Source organism: Rutilus rutilus (assembly GCF_951802725.1).
Source record: "Rutilus rutilus genome assembly, chromosome: 3".
Lineage (NCBI taxonomy): Eukaryota > Metazoa > Chordata > Actinopteri > Cypriniformes > Leuciscidae > Rutilus > Rutilus rutilus.
The window spans coordinates 60090783-60107970 of NC_140211.1; the positions used below are offsets into that span (position 1 = coordinate 60090783).

The 17188-nt window shown below is 38.1% G+C and overlaps 1 protein-coding gene across 5 annotated transcripts; it reads left to right on the plus strand.

Moving 5' to 3' along the window:
* The first annotated feature begins 1957 nt into the window (after positions 1 to 1957).
* On the plus strand, positions 1958 to 16185 carry LOC311286988 (uncharacterized protein). 5 transcript variants are annotated; one of them, XM_084403512.1, is made up of 12 exons: positions 1974 to 11533; positions 11662 to 11775; positions 11871 to 11921; positions 12018 to 12065; positions 12202 to 12291; positions 12408 to 12488; positions 12629 to 12729; positions 14686 to 14776; positions 14881 to 15052; positions 15394 to 15458; positions 15669 to 15771; positions 15945 to 16185. In XM_084403512.1, exons 2-8 carry the CDS (start codon positions 11739 to 11741, stop codon positions 14719 to 14721), a joined length of 444 nt encoding a protein of 147 aa, XP_084259638.1. In that variant the 5' UTR covers positions 1974 to 11533; positions 11662 to 11738; the 3' UTR covers positions 14722 to 14776; positions 14881 to 15052; positions 15394 to 15458; positions 15669 to 15771; positions 15945 to 16185. The 5 variants fall into 5 exon arrangements, with proteins under 5 accessions (XP_084259639.1, XP_084259636.1, XP_084259640.1 ...); XM_084403513.1 differs by lacking the exon at positions 12629 to 12729 and having other exon boundaries at positions 1958 to 11533; positions 15945 to 16157; XM_084403510.1 differs by lacking the exons at positions 14881 to 15052; positions 15394 to 15458; positions 15669 to 15771; positions 15945 to 16185 and adding an exon at positions 12867 to 14539 and having other exon boundaries at positions 1961 to 11239; positions 11338 to 11533.
* The last annotated feature ends 1003 nt before the right edge of the window (positions 16186 to 17188 follow it).

Consider the following 17188-nt stretch of genomic DNA (forward strand, 5'->3'; position numbering starts at 1 on the left):
CATCACTTAGATACAACAACAAATCGTCAGCAAATAAACTTAATTTATATTCGTTTTTGCCGATAGTGGTACCAGTTATGTTCTATGTCTTTCTTATTTTCTCAGCCAAGGGTTCAATAGCCATCGCGAACAGCGCTGGAGATAATGGACAGCCTTGAGCAGTACCACGGCTTAACGAAAATGCCTCAGATAGAACGCCATTGGTGTAGACTTGTGCTTGGGGGCTCTATACAGACACAGTTTCTACCATATTAATACATTCTACTGGGAATTCAAATGTTTCAAGCACTTTATACAAATATGACCATTCAAGGCGGTCAAATGCTTTTTCGGCATCGACCGCCATCAAAGTCAAATTTATATTATGTTTTTTTTGCATATTGTGTTAAGGACATACATGTTCTAACATTAGTTCTAAGATCCCTATTAGGAATAAACCCAGCTTGATTATAATACTAGGTAGGATTAATGCCAATCTACTATTCATTACTTTTGTTATGATTTTCTTGTCACAGTTGATTAAGATGATAGGCCTGAAATCAGAAGGCTTATTACATTCACGACCTGGTTTTGGTATCACAGAAATAGTTGAAAGATACATAGTTTCTGGCAACTTTTGTTGATTAACAAATGAATTTACAACTTCCAGGGACAAAGATCTGATATTTGGCCAGAATGTTGAGTAAAACTCAATAGGAAGGCCGTCTATTCCTGGGGCCTTTTTTTCAGGAAATGCCTTAATTGCAGCTTCAATCTCAGAGGTTGTAAAGACTTTCCGTATATCCTCCTTTTAATGATCTGATAAGCGCTGTAATTTAACCGATTTAAGAAAGGAATCTGGGTCATCATCTTTAACCTCTGATGTATACAAGTGTTCATAAAATTGCTTAAATCTTTTATTAATAATATCATTGTTTGTAATAACATCATCTGTTTCTTCCTCTTTTTAAGATATAGACTGAGTCTTTGTAACCCTTTTGACTATTGATGCCAGGTATTTACCCGAATTATTAGCTGAAATATAATTAAGCTTATTCGAATTTTGTCTAAAGTCTTTAACTTTATCCATCAGCATAGTGTGCATTTCTATTTTCTTTTCTTGCAATTTACTTTTTATTGTTGGTCTCCATTTTTAAGTTGTATTTCCATTAAATTAATGTCCTGTTTTATTTTAGCCATATTCCGCTCAAAACTAGCTTTCCTTTTTGCTGCAAAGGCTATCATTACCCCCCTTACATTTGCTTTAAAGGAGACATATCATGCTTTTAAATTGTTCCTTTTTACATATAAATCATACATTTGTAGTCTATATAAAGCGGAACTGCAATGCTTGGGTCTGAATTCTTCATTATTATAGCTCCACAAGCCCCCTTTTTACCCCTTTTCTGATGTGCGTCTCAGAGCAACCCGTTTTGGTGCGGCCTCTTTAAAAAACTTTGAGACACTTCATACCCCGCTCCCTCTCCAGGTTGCAGAGGTTCAACTCCAGCCCGTTCGGCCATTTTTGTAGTTTGATAGCAGAGATACGATTATCTAGCGGCACAGAAACTTTTTATTCACACGTTATTAACAAAATGTCAACAACGGAAGACTTGTCCAGCCAGCCTTACATGTTCGAGCCAGAGTCGGAGCGGGAGCGAGATAAAAATGTAGACGACGAACCTGTAGAACAACGTCTTCATATGGATGTATCGCACTGGTGTGTTACTGTATTTACACATGAAACTTTGGTCTTCCGACCTTTTACCACCGTGTCGATTTATTTTGATTAATATGTGCGAGGGAGAGCGAGCAAGACAGCGTCTTTTGGAGACGGTGAAGTCATGTTTACACCATAGATAGACTGTAGGGCTCCGAGAGATAAAGAGAGCGCCCGCGCGACCGGGTCTCTCTCTCTCTCTCTCTCTCTCTCTCTCTCTCTCTCTCTCTCTCTCTCTCTCTCTCTCTCTCTCTCTCTCTCTCTTTGCTTGTTCTTTCAGTCAAACATGCGCCACAAGCGCGGCAGTTCATCTACATTAGACGGTGTAATGAAGCGTGTGGGTTACTACATCCAACAACCGAACATTTTAACTTACCCTCTCGTAACTTCTGCATCCTTTAGCTTGGACTACAAAATTGCAGCGATAAATAATAATGGCGGATTGCTCGAAGTGTTGGGCCGGAAGTCAATGTCCTTATTTGGCAGTTCCACTGCAAATACTGTGACGTATTAGTTCGCAAAACGTCATAGATAACAGAAAAATCTGAACCGGTTGAAAAATATGACCAAAACAGAATATAAAGATATCAACGAAGCACCTGAAGAGAATAATTTCATCTTTTCTGTACTTCTAAACACTCCAAATATACAACAAAATGCATTTAAGGGCTAAAAAAGTGCATTTAGCATGATATGTCCCCTTTAAAGGAGTCCCATATAATACAGATGTTTGGCTTATCTTGAGGGTGAGGTTGCTGCACATTAGTTAAAATAAAAATATTAATTTGTTCTTTTACAGAAGCAACAAATTCCATATCCATTAAATATTTCCTATTCATTCTCCAAATTCTATGCCGTAGGGTATTTTCCTTCGGAGTCATGGTACAGACAACTGAAGCATGATCAGATATCACAATATTATCAATTTCACATGACATACAATTATTAATTCCCCCTTGAGACACAAAAAGATAATCCAATCTACTATTACTATTCTGAGGATTTGAATAATAAGTGTAATCTTTTGAGTTTGGATGTAAGGTCCTCCATATATCTTGAAGAGCACTGACAGAAAGACATTTCTGTAAATGATTTGGAACATTGACCTTCCTAGTTTTTGTTGTGCTGTCACAAACATTAAATATACTATTTAGGTCTCCTCCCATAATCATATCAGACCTGTTTGTGAACTATCCAATCTTGTTTGAATATCTTTTAAAAAGGCCATATTTAAAGCCGGAGGCCTATAAATGCTCAAAAGCGTATACAATTCCCCAAATACTTCACATTTGATTATAAGGTATCGACCATATGGATCTGAATACTGTGACACTAGTTTAAAGGGTATTCTCTTATTAATCAGTATCCCAACTCCTCTACTTCTGGATGTATATATAGCCTCAAAGGCCTCCCCCACCCATCTTATTTTCATATACTCTATTTGACCAGCTTTAAAATGGAGTTCTTGGAGAAAAACTATGCAGGATTGTCGTTTGTAACCTTTCTTATGTTCTTATTTATTCCACATACTTTGAATGTAGCTCACGATGATCTCGATTTTTACAGTTTTGACACCTGATAGGCTTAGCTATCGAAAGATTGATATTGGAAACTGCTTGCCAGAATTGTATTTTATATATATATACACATATATATACATATATATACATATACATATATACATATATATTTCTTTATTTCAGACCCATGGGTCCATATCAAAAAAATAAATAAGGGACAAGGAAAGAAAAAGAAAAAGAAATGTTTGACAGTACATTTCATACATTTTAACAGTCATCATAGAAAAATTTAAAAGACATACAAGCTTTCATTCCAATGCCTCCAGAAACAGGAAAAATACCTCGTATCACTTAACATAATATTTTTTAAGACCATTATGATACAATTTTTTGAATCACTCAACCGACATATGAAATTATACATTTACTTCCTTAAAACAGCATGCAAAGAAACATTATTAGATACAAACATTTGGCTTGCACTTGTCCACCTTTGGAGCTTAAGCACAATTCTTAGCGCATCATTAAATGCCACCTGGAGCTTTTTCATTTTAGCTTTAGTATATTTGCACCACAAGTGGGCTGTATAAAGAGGAGTACAGTATGCCCTAAATAGAGCTATTTTAACATCATCTGTACACATATAAAAATTATGACCCAGCATATTAGCTTGCCCATACAACTTACAGCACTGACGCTGCACATCATCGTCATCATTTAAATCATCTCTAATGATGTGACCCAAGTATTTCACTTTATTTACCACAGTTAAGACTTGGTCATCTATATAAAAAGAAGGAAAATTTAGCTTAAGGTCCTCTTTGGTTTTAACAATCATGACCACACTCTTTTTAATATTAAATTTAATATCATGCTGCACACCATAACTTGAACATACTCGAAGCAGCTGCTGCAATCCTGCACTATAGGGAGACTTAATAACTAAATCATCATCAAATGGTTAATGAGACTATCACCTATTACAAATCCAGTCTTACAATTATTTAACTCTATAGAAAGGCCATCCATGTACAGGTTAAAAAGAAGAGGTGACAATATCCCCCCTTGCCGAACCCCATTTGTCATATAAAACGGTTCAGATACGTTCTTGCCCCATTGTACTTTTAAGGTTTGATGTATATACCAAAAATGTAGGATTCTTATCAGATACGGGGGAACCCCTCTTTCTTGCAATTTTATAAATAACTTAGTATGATTAATTCGATCAAACGCCTTAGATGCATCTAAAAAACACACGAAAACTGTGGAATTATGTCCATTATACTTACTAACCACTTCTTTTAATGAATATATGCATAGATCAGTGCCATGCCTTCTTTTGAAGCCAAATTGATTATCCTTTGTTATTAAGTATTCTTTGAGCCTATCCATGAGGATTCGCTCAAATACTTTTGAGATCACACTTGCCAAAGCAATTGGCCTATAGTTTTCTGTCCCAGTTATTTTACCCGTTTTATCTTTAATTACTGGCACTAGTGACACTGTTATCATAGAATCGTACTCGGTTACCTAATGGAAACTCGGTTCTCTCTAGAAGAGGGAAAGAGTATTGCGTAAGTTGCTTACGCATCGGGAAAGTCTTTGGCTCCGCAGCTGCCATGGTAAACAACATTAGCCTACCGGTGACTGAATTCTCACGTGCGAGTCAAGAGCGAAGTGATTGACATGACCAGGCTACCATAGCTATGGCTTGGATTCATTAGCAAACATTGCCCCCCTGTGGTATTTGCATGTTACTATCACAAGCATAATGTTGTGGCCTGCCCAGAAAAACGTTGTATCTAATAATAGACCCGGCCACTATTAGAGACCGGCCTTTATTTACCTCCGCCAACAGCGAGACCGGCCAATGTTAGAGACCCAGCCACTAATGGAATACAGGCCACTATTAGAGGATTTACAGTAAATTATATTTAAATTATATAATCAATTTATTGTAGTGAGGAAACTGGGGGTAAAGTTATAACTTTTTGCATTTCACAGAGTAAATTTATAGTCCTGTAAAAAAATTAGTAAAAAAGTGACTTATTAATGTGTATGCACCATATCAGAGACAATTTATATAAGAGACATGCCACTTCCTCAATCCTCTAGCCTGACGTCGTCATACTCAGATTCTAGTCAGAATGTGAGTCTGATACTGCTCCATAGAGATTTGATTATGGGGCGTCTCAACCGAACCAGGAAAAAAAAAACCTCTGCACTCAATTGGATAGACCTACAACCAATCAGAGCAACGGAGTAAATGACGCATGTTCTTCATTCATATTTTCAACCAACAAAATGTCGCGGCTCTCTGTTCCTCTTTTAAAATGAATGCGCTGTGAATATCTTCTATAACAGACGCAATGGCGGAATCTACACATGATGTTTCATAAACAAAGTTCGGGAGGAGCACGTACAAATAATCAATCCAATCAACTTGTCATCAAACAATACCATGTCTAACGTTACCCTATCTATCAGCATGAGGAAGCATATTCACTCTGTAAACTTACCTAACACTCCTTGACAGTTTTTCAGCATCCCTCCACCACCCCGAATCCTCACTCTTGTCTTGTTCTCTCACAACCAGGAATACGGGGGAGTATGGCTACCGAGCCCACAGCCCTCTCCTCGGACAGCACGTCATATACGCATTTATTCTATCGACTTATTTGTGTGAACTCTTATATACGCATTTATTCTATCGACTTATTTGTGTGAACTCTTATATACGCATTTATTCTATCTGACTTATTTGTAAATGTGAGCTCGTGAAATCTCAATTCTCCAGCAGCAGTCGTCTTTGTTGTAAACTAATTCAAATCAAGCGCTCTTTGGTGACGTGGATGATTACGTTACCGTTGCTCATCTGTCCATCATCGTATAAAGCCCGCCCTGACAATTTGATTGGTCCGAACAATTTTTGTTCGGGCATAATAGCTCCTCAACGGAGCGAGTCCAGACCGAACTTCCCGACCAAAAAAATTTGTGGGCGGGGTTCGGGCTGGCACCCAGGCTATCAATCCTCAATACAACTATATAAGGAAAACCCGTAACGGGTTGCTGGTTGCTCAAAGTCTGCCATTGCATTAGTTCCCATTGCCATGATAATCTATTTTTGTTGATCCCATGGTTACATACATTAGCTAAAAAATACTTAGTTAGTTGACTTCCACCATTTTAAAGTCACATCTTTCTATTTAACATTGATGAGGCTGTGATAAAATCAAACTTACCTGATTACCTGTGGAGAAAATAACAAGATGCTTACCTGATGAAGCTGTAAGAATGAAAAGAGAATGCAACCAATCTGTATGCTTGCTGTGGAAAAACTATAAGTATGTTTACCTGATGAGGCTGTCAGAAAAACATCTGATCATCTTATCAATGATGGCATAATTTTAGATTCTCTTCTTTTAATTCTTCAGTTGCATACTCCCCTGAACAATTGTATGGCTCAGATTCAGAACAACGGGCCTCAATATTGTCATATTTGACCAATCTGCTTATGTTCAGTTAGTGCCCCAAAATGACTCTACGAATATGCTGGGATCTGTGTGATGCACAGGCACCATAAATTAATGTAAAAGTCAAGACACTCACACTGAAGACATAGTGCACACACAGTTTTGTTTAAAGATGTCATAGGTGCTGAAAGTAATCCTTCTCTGTAAAGTTCACAATCAAAACAAATGACTTGTGGTGACTTGTTAGTTGAATGTTTCTTTAACAAATGTGATTCGAGGGAATTCCAGGATGGACAAGGGCAATCAGTATGTAAACAGGCAAAAAATAGCTGCCGTCTTTCCTTAATTTGTAGTATTGTTTGGTTAAAGGGGTGGTATAATACCCCTTTTTACAAGATGTAAAATAAATCTCTGATGTCCTCAGAGTATGTGAAGTTTTTGCTCAACATACCACACAGATCATTTTTTATAGCATGTTAAAGTTGTCACTTTTTGAGGGTGAGTAAAAAAGCTCAGTTTTTGTATGTCCCTTTAAATGCAAATGACCTGCTGTTCCTGGGGGCAGGATTTATGTAAATTTTAGGGTTAGTGATGTCACCAACCCCGGTGGAAGCCGTTGTAGTCTCTACCAGCCGTTTGTTGTTGTCCTTAAAAATAGATTTCTCTAAAAGAATACATCTCCCTTTGCTCTGAACTTTGAATGTCGTAACTTTGCAGATGTTGTTAATGCTCAAACAGCAACATTACACACTAACTAAAGTTAAAAAAGTGAAATCATAATCAACCATCCCTTAAAGATTACAAATGATTGACCTGCTAAATAAATATCTATTTTCTCTTTACATTTTTGAGGACAGACAAGCAGACAGAGAGGCAAACACAACTAAATGGAAGCTGTGCTCCTCACCGCTACCAGTATATGACGAATCTCGAAACTGACTTCCACCACCCTCAGAGAGACCACCCAATTTGCTCCTCATTTAGGGTCTGGATGTACTCAGATCTAGCATCTGGATTATATAGGATGGATTTGCAAGATTTGTACCTTTGTTGCCCCTGTAACAAATGAACTTTTAAGACACTACAGATTAAGGCACAACCACAATGAATTTCTTCCCTGTTTACATGCTGATTGCCCTTGCTCCTTCAAAACCTATAGTGCCCTAAAATCACATTTGAGAAGGACACATTCAACTGAAAAATCAACACCAGAAGTACTTTTTTTTAACTGTGAACTGTGCACTTCTTTTTTCTCCACTGAGAAGGATTACTTCCAACATCTTGGAGTTCATCTTAGGAAAAATGAAACTGTGCACTGTGTCTTTAAAGACTGTGATTTTCAGACAAATGTGTATGGAACCTTTGCATCACACAGATCCCGACAACACGCAACACATTCTTCGAGTGACTTTCGGGCACAAGCTGTACATAAGCATATAGATCAGTCAAATATTACAGATAATATTGTTGAAGAAGCACATTGTTCTGATGCATACAAGTGTTTGGGAGAGGATGACTTTTCAGGAGACCCAGTGAACAATTACTGTCTTTCAACGTTGAAACATGGTTGAAAATAAGTCGGTCCGCCTTGGACTGGTTTACGACGTGATTTCAACTAAGTAGTTTCGGCCGGACTGTTTGACTACGTGTTTTCAACTGATCATCTAAGACAGCTAGGATAGTCTGTTATACATACAAATAACAAACAATATATACAAAACAATGGAAAAAACAAATCAAACCATGTTCATTATTATCTCAAAAAAATGTAAAGAGTTTTACATATTCCGCCAAAGTTATAAAAAAATATATACGTGCAATGAGGTTCACACTTGGAAAGAATTACCACACCCCAGCTGGCGGCGGTAATGCACCATTAAAGTTAGTTGCCAACCACCATAAAACTGAAAGAAGAAGCAATGAGGCGCGCGAACATGCATGCAGCAGAGGAAGCGCACGCTCTATATTTTTTCACCCATCAAGCCAATCGCCAGAGCTCTTCACGCCAGAAAGCGAAAACGTCGTAAGCAGCTATGTAAAGTAAGTATGACAAAATAATTAGCTATGATGGCAAAATAAGTGTAACATTATAAACGTTTACTTCAACCAAACCTGATTTTTTTTATTGTAAACGTACTAGACATTATGCGGCTAGCTACCACGAGTGTACACACCACACCGATGGACAGTTAGCTATCTGTGTGAAATTCCCAAAATGCGGATATTAAGCCATTAAGGTTTAACTGTTTGTGATTTATTTTTAGTTATGTTACATCGTAGATAGCCAGATTAATTAATTTCAGTTTGTTTAGGCTATTTCTAAACTTGCGCTTACCTCAGCTAGCTAGCCTGCCTAGCTGACACAATTTTGCCGTAACGTTACAGCTAAACACATGGTCCGTTTTGTGTTTTTTTCTTCTAGTTAGTAAGCACGAAGCCCCATTGTTAGCTATATGGTAAAGTTCGAGATTGAGAATATCCTTGGCAGTCCTTGAGAGAATCCAGGAATACACTATTTAAATTGTAAGCATCATGATGTCTGCACATAAATGTACCTCCTATAATTATTGGGAAGTTGATTAACCAATTTCTGTGTTTTGGATTCTTTCAATCACTATTAAGCTTTTTGTTTATACGTTTAAAAATCAAATCAATTTCAAAAATCTATAATGTCAACATACAATTATATTAATGTTGCAGATATGACATACTTAAGAAGTTGGAGAAAAAGAAAAGCAGAAGTTAATGCCATTGCTCAGTTGGATAGTGATGACAACCTTAATATTCATTCAGTACAAAGTGATAGAAGTGATGGTAAAGGACTTCAAGAACTTGTACAAGATAATGAATCTGATTATGGATACACAGAGCATGTAGAATCCTCTGACTCTGAGCCTGAAATCCTGAGTTTACACCCTGTCAGTGATAATGATACACCAAGTAACTCAACCACTCAAACGTCATTGAATGAGCTACTAGGCATCCTACGTAGACATGGGCACCAGCTGCCAAAGGATGCACGCACCCTCCTTGCAACCCCCAAAACCATTGAATGTCTTTCTATATGTAATGGGCAGTACATTTATTATGGTTTAGAACAAGGCATTAGACTAAAGATTGCACAGTGCCAATCCTTTTCACAAAACCTTGTTGAGTTGTGTGTGAACATTGATGGAATACCACTTTTTAAATCAAACAGTGTTCAATTTGGCCCATATTGGCACAGTTTCATAAATTTGATCCTTTCATTGTTGCACTTTTCTGTGGAAAAGCGAAGCCAACTCCTTTGGACGATTTTGTTAAAGACCTTTTAGAAGAGTTTCAGCATCTCAAAGCTGTTGGGTTGGAGTATGAAGATAAAGTTAATGCTACCAGCCTTAAGGCCTTTATATGTGATGCACCTGCAAGATCATTTTTAAAGTGCATAAAAAACCACAATGGGTACTTCAGCTGTGAAAGGTGTTTGGCCAAAGGCTCGTGGGAAGGTAGAGTTGTTTTTAACAGTCATGAGAACTTTAGAGCAAGAACAGACAAGGAGTTCAGTCAAGTACTGTATGAAGATCACCAGACTATAAAAAGCCCACTTATAGATGCAGGCATACTTTGCGTGAGCTCTTTTGCATTAGACTATATGCATTTGATTTGTTTAGGAGTAGTAAAACGTGTACTAGTTTTTTGTCTCGGGGTCCAAAAGTGTGCCGGCTATCTGCAAGACAAAAAGATGAGATCTCAGAAAAACTAAACAAGCTGAATGGATGCATGCCAAGTAAGTTTGCAAGGCAGCCCAGGGGTTTGAGGGAACTGGATAGATTTCGACAGTTTGTTTTATATACTGGACCAATTGTTCTTCAAAATGTAGTTTCAAGAGAAGTGTATACTCACTTTTTGACATTGACAGTGGCTCTGTCAATCCTGCTGAGCTCTGATGAGAACACGCGACGTTCATATATTGCATATGCTGAGGAACTCCTAAAATACTTTGTTAAAAGGTGTGATGACCTTTATGGAAAAACATTTGCAGTCTACAATGTGCACTGCCTGTTGCATCTGCATGAAGATGCTTCTCGCTTCAACTGTTCACTAAATGACATCTCATGTTTCCCATTCGAAAATCATCTGCAAGTTATAAAAAAAATGGTCAAAAATAGCCACAATCCAATCGCTCAAGTATCAAAGCGGATGAGTGAGATTGAAAATGCAAAGAAAGGCATCATCAAGCATCAAGAGATATGTTTTTATATATCAACAAAAGATAAAGACTGCTGCTTTATGCTTCACAATGAAAGTTTTGCACTTGTGAAGGAAAAAAGGCTAGATGGAACTTTGATATGTGATGTGCTGAGCCAAAAGGACACAAGAGACTTTTTTAAGAAGCCATGTGAGTCAAGGCTATTCAATATAGTCTATGTTCAAAGAAAACGGACAAAGCCAAAGTTATTGCAAACCGAAGACCTTTACCGGAAGGTTGCTTGTCTAACCTCTGAACGAGGGCATGTCCTTTTTCCTCTCCTCCACGGAATGGAGGTCAGGAAATGAACACAAATAACGTATGTAATATTTACTATTATTCAAAATGGTAGTGCACTGTTAACATCATGTAGAAAAGGAAATGTGTAGTTCTAAATTAAATCTAATTGTGTTTCAGGCAATGGTATACACACGGGCTGTTTGGGTGGAGAATGGGCAGCAGACGGAAGGAGTTTTGCCATTGAACTGGATCGACACCGAGACCAAAGTGGTGCGATGGCCTCTAAAAAACGTGTCTGTGGCACATAAGCACCTTTTACAACCACAGGAGGACTGGTGGAGCTTTGAATTTGTTAAAGTCAAAGTGACATCAGGTGAAAAAAAATATTTTGAATGTTATTTCTGGCATGTTTTTACAATTTATTTTTCAGTTAAAATACTATAATGCCATAATACGTATTACTATCGCAAGTATGTGTTTATTTTCATTCTTGATTTTTAGTAAGCCGACAGGAGTGTGAAAAATATAATTACACCTCAGCTCAAACCGAAGAGTAGGACACAGTCAGTCAAAAGAGAATGAAGAAAAGAAGGAAATTTGAAGATTATGTTCAAGGTCATTTATTTGGTCCCATTTAAGGACATGCATTAAACAATGAGCGTATAATGTAAACAATCACATATCATAAGTGACAAATATAATATTGGCAGGGTCAGATTTGTCTGCTGAAGAGGATGAGTCCTTGCCAGACAAGAAAAAGGGTGAGTACAGTTTAATTAAGTTGGCTGTGTAAACTGTGTATTAGTATTCATCGTTATCTTACTGTGATTAATTTCATTGTGCATGTTCTTGTCAAGGGGATACAGTGTTGCTTCCGGTTCCTCCGCCGAAGATCTCACATAGGGGTGAGTAAAATGGCTGGGCTGGTCCAGTGGTATAATTCAGTCATCAAACTTCAGGGAATGGTTGGCAATATGAGTTTTTCTGTCACTTAAGTTGCTGTAATGCTTCTGGTTTTGGAATTTATTTTAACAACCACAGGACAAAATGCAATGCTGCTCCAGTTACCTGCACCCCCAGAACTGGCTAACACCGCCATTAGACAACCAGAGAGTCCTGCATCTTCAGACTGTAATTTCATGTTTTTATTTATTCTACTTTACTTGCTCACAATGCAAATGGAATATAAAGTGTTTTTAAGTCTGGGCTCAAAACAAAGTCTTTCAACCTTCCTGTTCCTTTTTCAGTTTCTGGATGTTCTCGTCCAACGCTTCACCGTTCACCCACAAGGTCTGAATCATCAGACGCATTTAGTCCAGAGTCAGCCAGTAAGTCCAGAGTCAGTCAATTTAACCCTCTACATACACCTTGGCAATAGAATCGCCGTTGGCTAGTAAATTTTGTCCATGATCAGTTGCATTCTTCATAGTTGTCAATTCTCCTACCTCAATTATTGACATTATTGCAGGATCAGCTGTCTTTAAAAACGATTTCAATGAGCTTCACCTCAGAGTAGAGTTCGAAGGCCATCACAGTCCGGGAGCAGAAAAGGTCGGGCATCCTCATCCAGTGAGTCCATGATCAGTTGCATTCTTCATAGTTTTTAAAGACAGCTGCTCCTGCAATAATGTCAATACGTGAGCTAGTAGAATTAACAACTATTTCAATGAGCTTCAACGCTGTTTTTTTTTGTTATTTTTCTTCAGGATCTAGGCGTTCTCTTACACCTCAGTGTAGCAACAATGACATACGGCCAGCTGTTTTTCACATTAAGTGAAACACGAGGGTGTCGAACACATCTTATTTGTCCTTAGGAAGACAGCTCTGGTTAATTATTCCCTACGGGGTAATTCACCAGCGACAGTGTGGCTGGATTCCCCCCAGCTCAGCGTGAACTCCCTGTGACTGTTACAGACTCGTGACATTCCAACGCACACACACACACACACACTCGTGGACTTTCAAACAGAAATCCCTTACATAACAAGCCATTACTAAATGTTGATATGTATTCCTGTGTTTCTCAAGTGTCGTCACTTGCCATAACGGAAACACTGACAATTTTATTGTGTGTTTAATCAAACTTTATTTGTGTGTAATTATGCATATAAATGTAACGTTATGTTTCCCCTACCTTTACCTGTCATACTTGGTATCTGTCTGACCGCCCTGTTTTAATTCAACCAGTCACACATAGGAGATTACAGTAAGATGTATTGTTCGGTGTGTACAATCTTAAGAGGAAATATGAATTCTTTCTCTCATAAGACATATGGTAAAGGTAGGCATGTCTTCTTCACACAAAGAAACTTTTTCCCGCTTCAGACCAGAAGATCTGATTTGCTGTTGTAACAAACAGAGGGCGTAAACAGATGTCTTTTAAAAAGAAGAGACCTCTTCTTCTCGCTCTCTCTCATCTCCTGCTCTCACCCTGCTCTCACCGCTTCCTCCTCTTCTCCCCGGCGTCAAGAAACATCTGAAAGGCTTCGGCCTTCTCCTCGGACCAACACATGTTCGAGTCGTAGCTGCCGTTCTTTGCAACTAAGTTATATTTGCCTCTCCCTTCACGGGAGATGAATCTTATTTTCCGGTAAACGTTACATTCAGTGAGCCTTTTAAACGTCACGCGACACCGGAAGACGCAGCAGAAAGAGGACTCCATCTGCGCTTCCTACCTCAGCATCACTCGAACAGAGGACAAACTTGCAAGTATATTGAATCCTATGAAAGCTGATTGGTGTCTCGTGAACTTAGGTTTCTGTCGGTAATAATTACTTCCCTTCTCTCTATATCTTTCTTTCTTTCTTTTTCATGTCATTCATTCCGATCACGTCATATTCTTGTTTGTTTAAATGTTTGTTTGTTTTATTGTTTGCATTTTACGTACGTTTATATTTGTAGCTCATATAATCTCTAGTGTGTGTAATTTTATTAATAAACCCATTTATATTTTTAATTGTCTCTGTGTTTGAAAAACCACCTTATAAGTCAATGAAATCAAAGATCTAAGCTACCCGCTCTATATTATAGACTACTTTGAGTAGGCCTAGTTTTAATTTATAAACCCAAAAGGTTTTATGTTCGTGGCCAGAAGCTAAACTTTCTTGGAGTTTGTAAACAGGGATACTCCTCCTTAACTGTGATAGTCTTACATTTATTCGCTGGACGAATAACTGATGACGAGACCAGTTACAGAACGAGGTATTTCCGATAATTGATCAAGTAAATGCATATGCGATTTATGAATTATGACCATGAGTTATGATTATTAATATTTCTAAAATTCCCTATATCCTTGAGCTAATTCGCATTAACCCAGAGGCATTTACGCTACATCGGCGTAGAGTTCGAAGGCCATCACAGTCCGGGAGCAGAAAAGGTCGGGCATCCTCATCCACTGAGTCCATGATCAGTTGCATTCTTCATAGTTGTCGATTCTCCTACCTCAATTATTGACATTATTGCAGGATCAGCTGTCTTTAAAAACGATTTCAATGAGCTTCAACGCTGTTTTTTTTTTTTCAGGATCTAGGCGTTCTCTTACACCTCAGCGTGGAGTAAGGCCATCACAGTCCGAGAGGGGCTTATTCCCCATGTTTAAATATTTATATAGCTAGTACGTCCATGGTCAATATTTATTATTGTATCATTCTTTAATAATCATAAAGTAAGATTTATAAAATACTTGACAAAAATAAATTAATGTATTTTCTTCCACAGAATACCAGAAGTCAGTGCTTGGAAAGCTAGTTGAAATTCTAGATGAGATAAAAAGAGTCGGGAGGCACTATGAGCCCCTGAATTCTGCTGTCCATGTTGCTAGGCTAGAAACCTTAGAAGAGTTTGCTCAAGAAGAGGCACATCTCAAGGACCGCAACCTCTGGGAACAAGGGTAAGATTTATACAGAAATTGGACTAAACTATGTCAATTAGACTAGACCCCCAAGTCTCCAAAAAGTCTAAATGATCTATTTTCTAGTGCATCTGTTAACATGCACAGCTTTATAGAATGTGTAATTGAGGGACACACAGTGCTCGAATTTTTTGAAGGCGTATTTTCATGCCTTTGTGTTAGAGGTGTACTACTGTTCCATAATATTTTGCATGGACTCAACATGTATAGATGAGTCAACATGACCAGTTGCCATTTAAGCTCAATCTGGCAACAATCAGTATATTACACCATGGGTTTGTTCATAATGTATTGAGTGGCTTTTCATGTGCTATGTACAGGTGTCCCAGCTCTCAAAGGTGGGAGGGAGGAACGATAAAGACTGCGTCCATAAATTGATGGACAGGTATTAAACAACTGTCACATGCTCAGAATATAGAATGTAATTATGCAGTTACATTTTTACTCATTGCCTGCTCTGTTTGCCCTCCTCTTAGCACATAGAAAATAAAAAATGTGGAAAGAGATGATTCATTAGGAATAATGCAAGCATAAATGAATAGTTGTAGAATGTAGGTGTGGACCTCACCCTATGATTTTGTGCATGTATTCTCAGGCTTTTCACCAACAGCCTAATGGCGTCTTTCAACATGAAGGGGGGCGGGGTAGCAGTGAGAAAAAAGCCTTCCAGGATACAATTTTTTACTCTGTGGTAAAAGGTAACTACATTTTTCATATATATATATATATATATATATATATATATAGCTTACCAATTGTATTTCTTTTGGGGAGGTATGCAAATCCATGCAATTGTTAATTGTGTAGTGGGAGCCTTACTGATGTAAGACGTGGTTTATTCATGCACCATCTAATATATTTTCTTTTGCAGCTGCAGTAATGAAGTGGAGTAAAACTGCCACAGAAGTTGAAATCAGGGCTGCTATGGCTGAGACACTTAAACATGCTCCCGGGAGAGCTGGAGGTGGAGATCGCAAAGTGTGACCATTGTAGTGTACATTTTCTGAGTTGTTTTGTGTTGATTGGAATATGTGCTTTTGGAATGTGAAATCTGTTTTATTGCACTATATTTTATTTAAAATGTGCTGTTTAAGTATAATAAAGCTATTCTCTCTTTAAAGCTTTGTTTCATTCATATGTTAAAGCATAACTTGCACAGCTAGCTGATGATGTTGCGCCAAAAAGATGTACGATCATCCTGTACTCTTTCAGTGGCTGACTAACGTCCCACCAAAGGAAGCGCAAGAAGTTCACTTGATGAGATGGGACCTTTACTTGATAGTACATTTTCTCCACATCAGCCATGATAGCGATGTTGTCGAGACGAAAACGGACTAAGACCCCAATTAAGCCGTTTGTAAGATTGGGACCTTGAATGAGTTCAGTGTTCAGGGAGGCACCCTGATAAGCTGCAGAGCAGTCAAATACCACACGCAAGCTCCCCTTCTTTGGGTGAAACACACCATGGTGTGGAATATACCACACTTTTGCATTTTCCTACATCAACTGGTCTTGGGGTACAAGTTCAGCATGTCTGCATGATAGGAACATTTCCATAAATGCCCTATACTCATTATGAAATTCACTATTCCTTTGAAACTTTCTTTTTAAAGACAATGATCGTTGCTCTGCCATGTGACGGTTATTTGGCATCATAGGATTATCCTTCTTGAATGGCAAAGGCAATTGATAATGTCCATCCCCAATTTCAACAGAGCTGTCCATTATCTGCATGAATTTGTGGTCTTCCACCATCATTTGTCTCTTTTCCTCAAAACACTTTTCTGGGAAATCATGGTTGTATTGCTGAATCAAAAGTTCACTCAGGTTATCAACAAAAATCCGATGTGCATGAACATATTTCTGACCTTGCTTGTTGATGCAAGCATCCTCGTTGTGGAGAAGTCCATTCACCACCCAACCTAGCAGTGTTTTAACAGCAAAGGGTCCATTACCCTGGCTATTGATAATTCTCCAAGGTTCCATCAATTTGGGTGCATTAATCCCAGTCAGAAGGTCAATCCCAGCATTAATGTTGGAAAATCAACATCTTGAAGATAAGGTCATTTTCGTTTCATATCTTCTCGTCTGGGGATATGTTCCCTGTTGACTGGA

Excerpts from the sequence above, each read along its gene's own strand:
- LOC311286988 (XM_084403510.1), top strand. The coding sequence starts at position 11,739 with ATGAAGAAAAGAAGGAAATTTGAAGATTATGTTCAAG. Across the intron at positions 12,066-12,201 it reads GCCGAAGATCTCACATAGGG|GACAAAATGCAATGCTGCTC; the intron begins GTGAGTAAAATG and ends TAACAACCACAG. Across the intron at positions 12,730-12,866 it reads AGGTCGGGCATCCTCATCCA|GATCTAGGCGTTCTCTTACA; the intron begins GTGAGTCCATGA and ends ATTTTTCTTCAG.